At 41.2% G+C, this 14,747-nt stretch overlaps 1 protein-coding gene and 1 long non-coding RNA gene across 3 annotated transcripts in view; one reads left to right on the top strand and one right to left on the bottom strand.

Moving 5' to 3' along the window:
- The window catches only part of CCDC3 (coiled-coil domain containing 3), an 83,827-nt gene extending 80,408 nt beyond the window's left edge, over nucleotides 1–3,419 (bottom strand). Inside the window, exons 1-2 of one of the 2 annotated variants that reach the window (XM_019717470.2) lie at nucleotides 2,625–3,419; nucleotides 81–255 (exon numbers count right to left, since the gene is read on the bottom strand). In XM_019717470.2, the coding sequence (XP_019573029.2) occupies nucleotides 81–255; nucleotides 2,625–2,998 (549 nt within the window). In that variant the 5' untranslated portion in view covers nucleotides 2,999–3,419. Of the gene's footprint in view, nucleotides 1–80; nucleotides 256–2,116; nucleotides 2,291–2,624 lie in introns of those variants that run through there. The other variant, XM_074324973.1, reaches the window with a different exon arrangement.
- On the top strand, nucleotides 2,357–10,151 carry LOC141570036 (uncharacterized). Its single transcript, XR_012493779.1, has 3 exons — nucleotides 2,357–2,481; nucleotides 6,834–6,966; nucleotides 8,186–10,151. It is a non-coding gene; the product is annotated as an uncharacterized LOC141570036 (long non-coding RNA).
- Nucleotides 10,152–14,747: the final 4,596 nt, after the last annotated feature.

Below are 14,747 nucleotides of genomic sequence, written 5' to 3'. Positions count from 1 at the left end.
TGACCCTTTGGTCACAAAACTCATACAAGAGGTAGCTATTCTATTATTTTGCTGCTGCACAGGGAACGGCCAATTCTTACCCTGTTATCTTCCTGGATCTCCCAGTCACTGGAGAAAGTTGCCAGTTGCTGCCCTTGGGAACAGTTCGAAAACTGGAAAAGGCTGGAAAACATCCTTCTGTTCTCTTGAGTGTCTGGAAAGATGGCATCTTGGAAATTGACTCCATGAGGCAAAAGATTATAATTTTCATCCATCCTAATGGGAAAGAGAAAAAAAAAAAAAAAGCAGAGATGTAGACTGGTCGGTCACCTATGGGGTGTGCCATCTTTAATTAAGAATCAGAGAAGACTGAGACGATCTTGCCAGTTATACAACAATGTCTCCTGTGTCTGTCATCAGAGTTACTGTTTCTAATTGTTTTTCTGTCTCACACTATGTGCATCTATCCTTAAGGTTTTCAAAGTGATGACTGCCTAAAAAGCGGGAAAGTTTGTGCTTGCATATTTGTCTATTTGTATATCTCCCAAGAGGACTTCCTTCTCATAGAGAGTGTTTCTTGCTTCTTGGTGAAAGAAGACCAATTGTAATGACCTGGGTTCAAATCCTCCCCTTGCTACTTACCTTCAATCTGACATGAAATGGATTTTTTTTTAATTCTCTAAGTTTCAGTATTCTAATCTGTAAAAAGAGGATAAAGGCACCTGACTTCTTGGTGGCAGTATAAGGGTTGCATTAAAAAATGTACATAAATAAAGTATTTGGCACAGAGTGAGTGCAGTATAAATGTTAGTTAACATTTTTATAGAGCCTAAATAGTCTGTTGGAAACAAAGAAGTCATGAAAAGGAAAAGGAGAGATGGACATTAAACTCCAGCTCACCAGGGAGTTTCCACTGCCTGTGACACTGACCAGAATCCATTTCAGTGGGTCCTCGAAAAACAGAGGAGGAATGATTTGTATGCAGCTTTAACGCACTGAAGAACACAGCCCTGTGAAATGGAAATCTGTCAGACTACTGTTTGACTCTGTATTTCTGCCCTAACTTTTTATAAATATGTCACAGCAAAAGATGAAAGAGTTGGCTGACCACCACAGAGCCAGTGGACAAAATTGTATTTCGTGATAAAGTCAGGAAAAAACAACAACAGTGTCTACATAAACACTCTCGCTCTTTTTTCTTTGGAAAATAAAGTTTCATTGTTGAATAGTTTTATAGCTGGGTTCTCAGCATTTATCCTAAATAAAAACATGAGAACTCTGAGTCAAGTTTCTCTGTACAAGAAAGGTACAGTCTCAGTCCTTGCTAATTTTATTTAGAAACTATACTTTCCCAGCAATGAAAAAAATTGAACTGAAGCTAGCTAAACCACTCAAGCCAAAACAAAGCACATAATGCATTCTAAACTTAGATATTCTGGCTTCAATATGGAAAATGTGTTGCCATGGGCTTATGGACGCCCACTGGGGAACTTACTGCTTTCTTTCTCAGATAAATATGAAATCTCAAGTGCTCAAAGCAAATCTGCAGACCCAGGTCACAGTCATTCAAATATCCTTATTGCAACTTTACCCACTGGGCAGACTGGAACTATTACTAAGCACAGCTTGGATTAATTCACTATCTGGATATAGATGTGAGATTCCATTCTGATGTTGCTTGTAGTTGCTCTGTATCACTCTTCTATTTCAACTGCAGACAACCAATGCATTTAGGCTTCTACCTGCTGCTCTGTTTTACACTTCAGTAGAACACATTGACTGAATTTTTACGCATACATTCCATCATGACCACAGGCTAACTTTCATGGAACATCACACGATTCCAGGAGTCTCCAATCAGAGAGAGCCTCCTGCCTGATTCACTTCTATCCTCTTGGAAGCACTGTGACCCAGGGTCTTACACCCAGGAGCAACCTCCCCCCACACACCCCATCCCAACTCAAGCCTTGGCTATTTTAAATAGCCTGGCATTGAGGTCTGTGGGCAGCTGATATGAGACTGCTATCAGCTGGTATGAGTGAAACAAGAGGACAGCTGGGCTGCATTCCATCCCATTCACATCCTGGCATTTAAGCAGGTGGGCAGAAGAGCTGCATCAGGTGTCTGCCTGACTTACTGTGTTTTAGTCTCCATCAGCCTTGCTTCTCACATTACTAAGGTGAGGATAGCGAGGTTCTTGAGGTCAGTAACGTGCTCAAAATCAGTTAGGAAGGAGCAGAACCAGAATCCCAACAGTGTGACTTCAAAGGTTTTTTTTGTTGTTGTTTTGTTTTTTCCTCACCATCCAAGCTACTCCCACTGAATCCAGTTTTTTAAAAAAAGGAAAAAAAAAAAGTTCAGTCAAATGGAGTGTTGGAAACAACCTTGAGCGTTTGCCTGAAACACTCTTCTTTGATGATGCACAGAAATCGTCCGTGTTTTTTCACCACCCTTAGCCAGAGGGACCCGGACCTTTGTAGAGATGTCGGACGTACCTAGCAGGTGAGAATAAAGAGTAAGGCATTTTCTAAAATGGCACAGACAGGATTCCGTGGGAGTCCTGACCTGGCTCCAGATAACGGTGGCTTGGGGAGGCCACACAGCTAGGTGAAGGAGGTGGTATGGGCATGCGGTGCGGGGCTCACCTGAGGAAGAAGAAATAGGAGTACCCCTGGACCACGGTGTGGGAGTGGCAGGAGAAGTAGCCCAGGCCGGTGAGGTTGAGCCTGGAGCCGGCGGGGACCTCGAGCATGCTGCCCCATGCCTGGTCGCACAGCATCTCGATCTCGGCGGAGTAGAAGAGCCCCGGCTCGCCGGCCTCGTACTGCCAGGGCAGGTAGTTGTAGAGGCCAGGCACGTCCTGGTGCAGCGCCAGCACCTTGGCGTACACGATAATCTCGGCCAGCTCCGCGCGGCAGCCCTCGCTCAGGGGTCTCCACTCGGACGGCAGCTGGCAGCCGCCGGCAGGCGCGAGCCGGCCGGCCAAGCAGAGCGCGGCGAGCAGCAGCGGGCGCAGCATGCCGGCGGCAGGAGCGGGCGGCTGGGCGGCCCCAGTGGGCGCTGCGCTCCGGGTGCACTAGCCAGGGCGCATGGTCGGGCCTCCCGGGGCGAGCAGGGATGAGCCCGGAGGCGCCGCCGCGGGGCGCAGGAGGTGTCGGGGAGTCCGGCGCGCTCGCTCCAGCCCGGGAAGGGCAGTCCTGGGCGCTGGGCTCCTCGCGCTGCTCCCGGAGCTCGGCGCCCAACTCTCCCCGCCGCCAGGTTCACAGTGCCCGGCCCTCGCCCCGGACGCTTTAAAGGTCTTGGGGCGGGCGGGCCGCCGCCTCCTGCCCTGCCCCCCGCGACGGGGGCGTGGGCGGCGGCGCGGGAAGGCGGGGAGGCCGCCTGGCGGAGTTGGGACGCGAGGCAGGGGCGCGCGGGACGCTCGGGAACCGCGGGGGCCGCAGTCCCCCTGCGAGGAGCGGTGTTTAGGGGAGTACGAGGCGCCCCGAGAAAGGTCACTGGTGGGAGTGGTCTCCAAGTCCTCTGCGCCCTACTGATGCACTGGGGCAACGCTTCCCAAGGGTAAAGAGTGTTTCAAACGCGTGCCATCCTGAACAGCTTTTCACAAGTCATTGTTAATTTGCATGATTACTCTGCGTGAGTTTTTATATTTTCTGTGTATTTCGTTCTGAGTCGAAACACAATAGAAATGTGAAGGTGACTTTACCTTCACAGGTGTTAGCTACGAAAATCAGTGTGAACTAATGAACTTTTTGCGTTTCTCTCTGCTTATTATTTAGTCATGATCTTAAGAAAGGCGCTGTGCGATGTCAGAGGGATAGTGGATGGGGGGAGGGGGATCACACAGTGTGAGGGATATAAATGATAAACGTCTAAGTATTGCTTTGTCTTGTGCACCTGAAACTAATAAAAATTTTTAAAAAAGGCTTAATAAAAGATTTGAAAAGCCATTTTGCCCTGATTTTTCTAAAGCTACGGGATTTACATAATTCCTACTTCCAAGTGCTAAACACCCTACACCCAAGAAATATATTCTGACGTCAATTCCAAACAACTTTTCAAAAGTCACTGAGTGAATCTGGGGAGACCCAGACTCAGCAGTTCTATCTTTCTCTCTAAATTCAGCAGTTCCTTTTATCTCTAAATTGTCTTAATTGTTCCTAATGTAGTAAGAAGAAAAAAGAGATGCTTGTTATTTATAAATATATTTATAATATGTATATCATATATAAAATGTGCATATACAATATACATATCGTACGTATATCATACATATTACATGATATTTATTTATAATTTTTTAAGGAAAACTGACTTGAAATGGAAGGCCCTTTGTTCTGCAAGCATCTTACAAACTACAGTTTCTGTAGGTTTGAGCCTTGGAACTCAAATGACTCCTTCTATGTACTGCAGGGTAAAGTATTCTTGGGAAATTATGGAAGGAAAGATAAGCAGAAAAGAGGATGGAGAAGAATGCAAGGCTGGGCCTCACCTCCGGTGACTCCCAAGTCTCCTTCCTGTGATCTCTCAACCTGCAGTTAGGACCACTAAATTCATACATGCTTGTTGTGACCGTACTTTTTGAAAGGTGACCCTGGGTACAATCCAGCCCATCGGGACAGGAGGAAGAGGCCATGGGAAGGATGGCCTCAGGGGCTTCAAAGACATCTGAGGGCGTCCCCAGAAGTGGAATGATAAGGACTCCAGCCAACACTGTCCAGCTCCTGAGGGAAAGGAACACCACAGCTGACATGAGGTCGCACTAGTCCAGAATCTGATCAGTGACTCAATCGACCACATTCTTATTCTTACAAAACCCTCTGGGATGAGCCTAAAATCAGAAAGAAGTAAGAGTGAGAGCTCCTCACAGGTAATAACAAATCCCTGCATTTGTGGGAGTCAGTTTAGGGCCTCAATACATTTTGCTGAAAAAAAAACCCTAAATTGTTATCCTGAGAGGGATTCAAGTGGGCAGCAGTCAAGATGGCATATGACTCCCTGCTGTGACGCCCACACCCACACCCCGGTAGATACCAGACTTTCACACAACAGGGAAATGATATTCAAGGATAACATCAGACATTGTGTCAGCACTGTTCATTTGTCTCATTTAATATGAGAATTAGGAAACTTCTTAATGTCATTGTCTTAGTTTGCTAGGGCAGCCATAACAAAATACCTAAACAACAGACATTTATTTTCTCACAGTTCCGAAGGCTGAAGTCCAAGATCAAGGTGCCGTCATGGTTGGTTTCTGGCGTGATCTCTCTTCCAGGCTTGAAGACAGTCACCTTCCCACTGCATCCTCATATGGAGAAGAGAGAGAGAGGAGAGGAGAGAGAGGAAAAAGAGGAGAGGAGAAGAGGAAGAGGAAGAGGAAGGGTGATAAGAAGGGATAGAGGAAGGGGGAGGTGGACCTGGGGTCTTCCTGTTCTTATCAGCCCTGTCAGATTAGGGCACCACCCTTTTGACCTCATTTAACCCTAATTACCTCCCCTAATGGCCCTATCTCTAAATACAGTCTCATTGGGGGTTAGGGCTTCAACATTTGAATGGGGGTGGGGGTGCAAAATTCAGTCCATAACAGTTTTCCTGCAGATTTGCTAGAGAAAGAGAGATGAAGGATATAAAATGGTTTATATTCCTGGCAAGCAAACTTATAGCAAGCATTGCCAAATTATCATATTAACAATTGGCTAACATTAATTCATTGCTTACTATGGGCCAAGCACTGTTGTAAGGACTTTGCATATGTTACGTTAATGAATTCTCCAAATAACACTCCCAGGCAGATACCACTATCATCCTCATTTTATAGATAAGGAAATTCAGGCAGAGAGTTCAATTGACTTACCCAAGATCTCGGAGCTAGAAAGTGACTAAGCCAGGATTCAAACCCCAGCCGTATTGCTTCTCAGCTTTTTCACTAAGATCAAGTGCAAACCCCAGCCTCAGACTCCTCAGAGCCCATGTGCTTAACTACACACTAGAATATGGACAGAATAGGTGATCTTTAAAAGGCACAAGTGCATCCTTTATCTAGAATTAACAGAGGATATGAATAGTGATAACCTTGGCATAATCACCAGTGATGGCTAAGGGAGTGTGTAAAGGAATTAACATTAATTCTGGATGAAGCAGCAGCCCTGCTCTATTTTAGTCCTGTGATATAACTTATGCAGACAAGATAGTAAGAAAGTTTTTCTTTTTAATTGCACCTTCAAGTGCCTCAGAGACCTGGAAAAGATTTGTCCACTTCTACAGACCTTAAAATCGTTACTTTTCTTTCCATTTAGATGAGCAAATAAATAAAAATCAGTATGCATGGCTGTTTTCTCTCTTCTTGTATAAACTTAGAATCAAATCTCTTCCAGTACTACCCGGAATGTATTTTCCAGAAGTGAGCCCGGTTGAGAAATTGTCCTTTGCCCAGATTCTTCACAGACACATCAGTCATGCTTTTCTTCTCCGTAAGGTCTGGCAGAGTGCCTCTCTGACTGGGGTTCTTTACCTGGATCATGGGTTGTCCCCTGGTGAGCCCCTCCTCTCTGGGGACTAAGAACACCAAACAAGCAGAGCTCAAGGTAGCCAGGATAGCAAGCAAAATTCTATGAGTGAATTTTTTGGCTTGATACTGAGACGAGCTGCTTCCATTCCTTGATTTCAAAACCCGTATTATCTGGCTATGGGGGGAGAGAGCACCACATATTGTTCTGTTTCAAAGAATATGCAGTCTCCTTTAAGATAACACCTCATCCTAAAGGTGCTGACTCCCAACTGACACAATAACTGAGTCTTCAGTAAGCCATTCCATTCCATTAGTAAGCTTTCAAAATTTGCCTTGTTGCTTCTAGGCGACGGAGTATGTGGTAGAACCAGTTAATTTCATGGCCAAGAGCCCACTGCTGATTCCTTTTGCTGTAAAAGAAGAGATGCCATGAAAATCATTGATCAGAAGCAATGCTATGGGAAATACCACGATGGCGGGTAAGGGGTTCTGTGAGCTCATAGATAGTGCTACTGGCACAAGCAATGTGGGGCAGGGAAAGCATAGCCATATCCATAATTGGTTATTCCAGTGAAGACAAATCTCTGCCCACTCCAAGATGAAAGAGGTCCAGTTGTAATCAGCCTACTACTAGGTGGCTGGCTGGTTACCCCAGTGAATGGGACCATATTAGGGGATCAACGTTGGTCTCTGTTGTTGACACAGTAGGACCTCATCCGTGGTGTTCCTAGGTCGGCCTTGGTGAGGGTAAGTCCATGTTGTCCAGTCAATGCATAGCCTCTATCCCTACTATGCATGGCCACTTTTCTCATGGGCCCATTGAACAAGCACTGTGGTGGCTTGGTAAAGAGACTGACATCCACAGAGTATGTGATTTGTTCACTTAGTTACTAGAAGCTTCTTGTCAGTGAATGCCCATCATTTACATGGGACACAAATACGAGTATCTTCACACTCTGACCATTCCAAGAGGTCCACCCATATGCTTCTTCTCCAGATGCCCTTGTCACCAATTTTCTCATCCTATTTCTTTTAAGTTCCTAGACATCTGTGATGATTAATTTTATGTGTCAGCTTGAGTGGGCGGCAGAATACCCAAATTAAACATTACTTCTGGGTGTGTCTATGAGGGTGTATCTAGATAAGATTAGCATTTGACTCAGTAAAATGGATTACCCTCCCCCGTGTGGGTGGGCATCATTTAGTCCATTGAGGGCCTGAATAGAGCAACAGGTAGAGGAAGATGGAATTTCCCCCCTTTTTTTTCTGCCTCACTGGATTAGCTGGAACATCTCATCTCACCTCTTGCCCTCAGACTGGGCTTTATACTATCAGCTCCCCTGGTTCTCAGGCCTTTGGATTCAGACTGAATTATACCACTGACTTTCCCGAGTCTCCAGCTTACAGATGGCAGATCATGTTCCCTTTCATTCTCCATAACTATGTAAGCCAATTGATCTCCATATATAGGAATACAAACTATATAGATATAGATATAGATGATATAGATACAGACATAGAAATATACTGTTTTTCTAGTGAACCCTAATACGCCATCCAACCAAACCACTATAACTGCCCAGGAGTTAGTGTCCATCTGTACCACTGGCCATCTCTCAGTCTAGACATAGTATACAACTAAATGTGCTGCCCAAAGTTCTACTACTGGGATAATTTTCTTTCACTGGTGTCTTTCAGGGTCAACCCTGAGTGGTGCTACAAGATACTCACTTATAATACAGAACAATCTATAAACCTGGCTTGAATGATCTCTTCCTCTGTCAACCAGTCATCGGGAACATGACCAAGAGGACTTAGACCATGGAGAGGGAAGAGACAATGCACCTTCAGAGTCAGAGGAGTCTAAGCCACTTGCTCATGCCATCTACTTGTACCTTCTGGACCTGCTCAAGCTTGGGCTCTTAGAAACCACTGCCATTTGATAATAGATTGCTGCTGCACACACATGGCCTTATGGCTGGTTGGGTTAGACAACACCCAGTTGAAAAGGTGAAGCTAAGGTCACATCAATGTCATTACAGTATTAGTTGTAATAGCCCAAACTGGAAACAACTCAAATGTTCATCCACAGATCAATGGATAAACAAACGGATTCCTTTTTATTACTCGGCAATAAAAAGGAATGAACTATTAAACACACCAAAACATGGATGAATCTCAAAGTAATTATGCTAAGTGAAAGAATACAGATTTTTTAAAAAGCATATATACTGTATGGTTTCCTTTACATAAAATGCTAGGAAATGCAAACTAATATATAATAACAGAAATAAGATCAGGAGTTGCCTGCGAAGGAGACGTGAGAAGAATGAGACATGAAGAAACTTTTGGGGATACGTTAGTTATTTTTATTGTGATCATGTTTTCCTGAGTGTATTTGTATGTCAAAACTTACTAAATTGTACACTTTAAGATGTATAGTTTACTGTGTCTATGATAGTTAAATAAAATAATATTTTAAATTCAACATAATTACTATAGTGTGCAGTTCATCATTCTAGTAAATTCTCAAATTTTGTAAAACTTTCATCAGTTGCTACTCAGTGACATAAAAACTTTCAGTTATAATTCTAGTCTTCAGATCATCCCCCAAATGAGGGTTTTTTAAGACTTTCATTGGTTTTGCCTTTTTATTGAGATATAATCAGTGTTTCATGAAGTCCATCCTTTTTAAGTATACAATTTTGTGGGTTTTAGTACATTTGTAAGGTTGTGTAACCATTACCACTACATATTTCCAGAACATTTTCATCACCCCAAAATGAAATCCTGTATTCATTACCAGTCACTACCAATTTCCCCCTGCTCTCAACTCCCCCAACTACTAATCTACTTTCTGTCTCTATAGATTTTCCTATTCTGGACCATTCTTATAAATGGAATCATACAATATGTGTCCTTTTGTGTTAAGCCACTTTCATTTTGCATAATGCTTATAAGGTTCATCCCTGTTGTAATATGAATCAGTACTCCATTCCTTTCTGTGGTTGAATAACATTCTGGATAGATCACATTCTGTTTATCCATTCATCAGCTGTTGAACATTTGGGTTGTTTCCATTTATGCCTATTATGAATAATGATACTATGATTATTCATTGACAAGTTTTCATACGGACATATCTTTTCTATTCTCTGGGGTAAAATACCGATGAGCAGAATTGCTGGGTCATATAACAAATCTATGTTTATGTTTTGAGGAATTGCAAAATTGTTTTCCAAAGCAATAACACCACTTTACAATCCCACCATCAATGTATGAGGGTTCAAATTTTTCCTCATCCTCAACGACGCATCTCTGTTCTTTATTCTAGCCATCATGTGTTGAACCAACCTTGCATTCCTGGGATGAATCTGTAGTTCAGTCTGGAAAGTATTGCCATATTAAATCTTTTAATCAATGAACATGGCATTTCTTTCCATTCATTTGGGCCTTTTGAAATTTTTTTCAATGATGTTTTGTAGTTTTCAACATACAAGACTTGCAATTGTTTGGTCAAATTTATTCCTATGCATTTTATTCTTTTTTGATATTATTTGTAAATGTAATTGTTTTCCTAATTTCATTTTGGGGTTGCTCTGCTATTGTGTAGAAATACAACTGGTTTTCATATCCTGCAACCTTGATGATGTCATTATTTGCTCCAATAGTTTTTTTTTTTTTTTTTCAATTTCTTTGGATTTTCTCTGTAAATTATCATGTAATTGGCAAATAGATAGTTTTGCTTCTTTTTCAATCCTTATGCCTTTTATTTCTTTTTAATGCCTAATTACCCTGGTTAGAATTTCCAATATAATGTTGAATAGAATTGGCAAGAGCAAAATTCTTGTCTTTTTTCTGATCTTAGAGGAAAAGCTTTCAGTCTTTCACCATTAAGTATGATGTTAGCTGTAGGTTTGTTACAGATGCCCTTTATCACATTGAGAATGTTCCCTTCTATTTCTAATTTCTAATACATTGAATGCTTTTCCATAAAGGGTGTTGGATTTTGTCAAATGTTTGTGTTTTTTTTCTATTAATACAATCGTGATTTTTGTCCTTTACATCTATTAATATAGTATATTGATTTTCATGTGTTAAGCAAATCATGCAGTCCTGGGATAAATACCACCTGGCTATGGTGTATGATTCTTTTCATATGTTGCTGGATTCAGTTTGCTAATTTCTTTCTTTTCTTTTTTTTGAGGACTTTTACCATAAAAGATTTTGGCCTGTATTTTCATTTCTTGTGATGTCTATTTTTGGTTTTGGTATCAGGGTAATACTAGCTTCATAGAATGAGTGGAGGAGTACCCTTTTTAATTTTTTTGGAAGAATCTGTGATTTATTGGTGTTAATTCTTCTACCAAATGTATGGTAGAATATATCAGTGAAACATGTTTTCCTCCGCTTTTCTTTGTGAAAAGCTTTTTGAGTATTGATGCAATCGCTTTACTTGTCATAGATCCATTCAGATTTTCTTTCTTTTTTTTTTTTTGAGTCAGTTTTTGTAGTTTGTACTCTAGGATTTCGCCCATTTCATCTAAGTTATCTAATTTGTTGGAAGAACGGTGCTTTGATGCATACATGACAGTTTTGATGTGATCCCACAAGAAAAATATCTAATGGAGATGGATCAGGTGAAGAGTTGGCCAAGCAAGAGAACCTCCTCTGTCAATTCACTGGTCTCAGAAATGCTTATCCATAACACTGTCACAAACAAAACCTTAAAATTAAAAAACATATTATTCAAAATTATCAAAACTAAGTGTAAAGAAATGTAAATAAACCTCCCAATGATATTTTTGTGGATTTATAGCATTCGTACTTCCGAAGTTCTTAAAGTCTAAAACTGCAATAAGACTTTTGGGATACCCTGATAGACACACATACTTTCCCTGGCTCTGTCCACTGAGAGGGCCTAGGAGCAGTTACACTCCAGTAGCAATGAGAGCACCTCACACCCAGATCTGGGTTTTTAAATATCATTCTCCACTAAAAGGAACCAGGGTTCCTTGGAGAATTAGCTGATATCAGCGACTAATTGAGGAAGTGGACATACAATTTCTCCAATGAGTCAGGAATATTGCTGTGCCAAAAAGTGAAGAAGTGCTCAAAAAAACAATTGGAACATGTCAAACACACACACACACACACACACACACACACACACACTCCTTAAGGGGCTCCCATTAATCAATTAAAGTTAATAATGATATTAATTGCTTATAAGCCATAGAATAAATAGGAAATCATGAAGTCATACTAGTAAATACATGGATGATTAAAAAGAACATTTTAAGGATATGTACATAGTTATAAATAGCTCTCAACAAAATATTTATGCATTACAAAGGGAAAAAGAACAACTTTACAGTTGGAGAAGCCTGAAAGATACCACCTTAACTAAAGTAAACATCCTGAGTAATGCAACACATTGAAATCATTTGCCACCTGATAAAATGCAACGAGAAGCACAGTGTCACTTTTATGATATTCCTTCTGAAGATGTATTAACATAAATAAAATCATGAAGAAATATCAAACACAAATTGAGGAATATTGTAAAAAATAACTGGTCTATAACCTTTCTGTCAAGTTCACAAAAATCAATAAAAGACCCAGAAGCTTTTCCAGATTGAAGGAGATATAAACAAAATGCAAAAGACTAAATTCAACACATGACTCTGAACTGGATCCTTTTGCTATAAAGGATATTTTTGGAACAAGTGGCAAAATGTGAATGGGATCTGAAGTTTCGATGATGGTAATATATCAAGGCTAATTTTCAATTTCTATGCTCTTGATTGCAGGAAATACACACTAACATATTTTCAGATGATCGGACATAATGGACCAACTTATTCTCCAATGGTCTGGGAAGAAAATTTGTTGGAACTAGACCTGTAACTATTCTATAAATTTGAGAACTTTTAGAATAAAAAAATAAATTTCAGAATAAAAAAAGAGAAGAAAAATTAATGAATAAGTGGGATAGCTAAGAAGTTTTCGAAAGAGGATTGTACAGTTACAGTGCTTGAAACGGTGTGGTAATTGTGCAGGAAGCAACAGGCACACCGAGACAACAAAACAGATCTGTATTTATAATAACTTAATAAATTGTAGCACAGTCATATGTTCAAATAATTTATCACAATTAAACATATTTTTAAACATTCTAAATATCGTGCACATGATATAATGTTAAGTGGAAGAGTACAAATGACTGAGTGGCACATGGTAGGCTCTTGGGGTGTTGGCAATGGTCCATGTCTTGACCTTGGTGGTAGTTGTATGGTCATTCACTTTGTTTCATAAGTATGTTTTATGTATTTTCCTGATGTATGTTACAGTAAAAGATTTTTAAAGGACATCTAGTACCGTTCATCATACTGCGCTATATTCTAGACATTGAACTGCTAAATAGATCAAATGTTATCACCCTCTTGTATAGATGAGGAAGCAAGTTCCAAAAAAGTGAAACCATTGCTCTCCAGGAGTTGAGAAGTACCAAGGCCAGGATACAAACCCATTCATGCTTTGGCCACCACACTGACCTGTGTCCCCAGCATGAGTGGTGAGAGAGCTAACCGTTGTCACAACAGTTGTGATTGTGTGCCCCACAGGCGTGTCAGACGGTGTGCTGGGCACTTTATACATATCACTCATCTAACTCTCACAACAGTCCCACAAAGATGGTGTTATTACTCCCAATTTACAATTAAGGAAAAGGGGCACAAAACTAGGAAAGACTGAAGCTGCATTCAGATCCTAGTTAATTCATTCATTAGATACACACAAACTAAGTAGCAGCTATATGTCAGACACTGGAAATGTACTGAATATATAAGACACATAAGACAAAATTCCTACCCTCCAGGAGCTGACCATCTGATGAACTTTAAATTTCAGCTGCTTCATCTATGCCTACAGCTGTTCTCCAGTAGGAGGAGTGCTTATCTGTTGTTATCTAACCCTTTTGTTGCAACGGTTGGATATATCTGAATGAATATTTCTATCTGCTTACTGGTGTTCTAGTTTACTCCACAAGCTCAAAAAAACCTTTTCCCTGTACTGCAGAGTTCGAGTATATTCTCAGGCACTTGCATCCAGCGACAGAAGTCCGTGAGTGCTGCTGTCAATGCGCAAGAACAGGAAACACCTAAGGCGTTGGTAGCCATTGGAATTGGGATGGGTTGGTATGCAAGCCAGTTAGAGTCATGCTTTCAGGGCACAATTGGCTGACTCAAACTCCTGGTTTTAACACTGTTTTGAGAAGGGATGACTATCAACTAATTAGGTCCTTCCTTCATTTTTCCAAGACTGATGATGAATCATCAAAGACTGATCGGCTTGCAAAAATCAAGCCCATAATAGATTTAGTGAAGGATACATATATTTCTGCCTATAATAGCAATATGGAATTGTGTGTGGATGAGTCCATGTTGAAATTCAAAGGGCGCCTATTTTTCAAGCAATATCTTCCCAGTAAACCAAGTACAAAGTGGGGCATAAAGATTTTGGTCACTCTGTGATTCACGAACAGGATTTCTGTTGCAGTTTGATGTGTATACATGCAAAGATTCATCTCAAGGTAGGAAAGCTGGGTTGGGAACAGGGTGGTGTCCAGCTTGCTGAATGGATTGATACATATACAGGTAAAGATTCATTCCAAGACAGGAAAGTTGGGTTGGGAGCAGGGTGGTGTCCAGCTTGCTGAATGGATTGATACATATACAGGTAAAGATTCATTCCAAGACAGGAAAGTTGGGTTGGGAGCAAGGGTGGTGTCCAGCGTGTTGAATGGATTTGAAGGTAAGGGACATGCAGTTTGTACAGACAATTTTTATCCAAGTGTAGAACTTATTGAGAGTCTAAGATTGAAAAACATTGGAGCATGTGGTACAGTGTGTGCCAATAGGAGAGGACTACCGTCAGACGTGAGGATTGGCACGCTGAAGCATGGTGACTTCCCAGTGATGTGGGAAAATCACGATCGCTCAATGCTTGCTTGCACTTGGCAGGAGACAGGGCGAGTTAACAAGATCTCCACTGTGGGGAATGGTGGTGTCAGGGAAGTGCATGTAAGATCAAAAATGGGAATGAGAACTGTATGGAAACCAAATATTCAAATTCTGTACAGTGCATTTATGGGTGGAGTTGCTTGATTTGATCAACTCTGTGCCACGTACCCTTTTGATAGGAAGTCTAAGAAGTGGTATCAAAGCAGATGGCATTTTCTCACTGAATTGGCTCTAGT

The sequence above is a fragment of the Rhinolophus sinicus genome, linkage group LG02, assembly GCF_036562045.2.
Source record: "Rhinolophus sinicus isolate RSC01 linkage group LG02, ASM3656204v1, whole genome shotgun sequence".
Taxonomy (NCBI): Eukaryota; Metazoa; Chordata; class Mammalia; order Chiroptera; family Rhinolophidae; genus Rhinolophus; species Rhinolophus sinicus.
The sequence above is the reverse complement of the archived record's forward strand: the minus strand, read 5'-3'. Positions and strand labels throughout refer to the sequence as shown.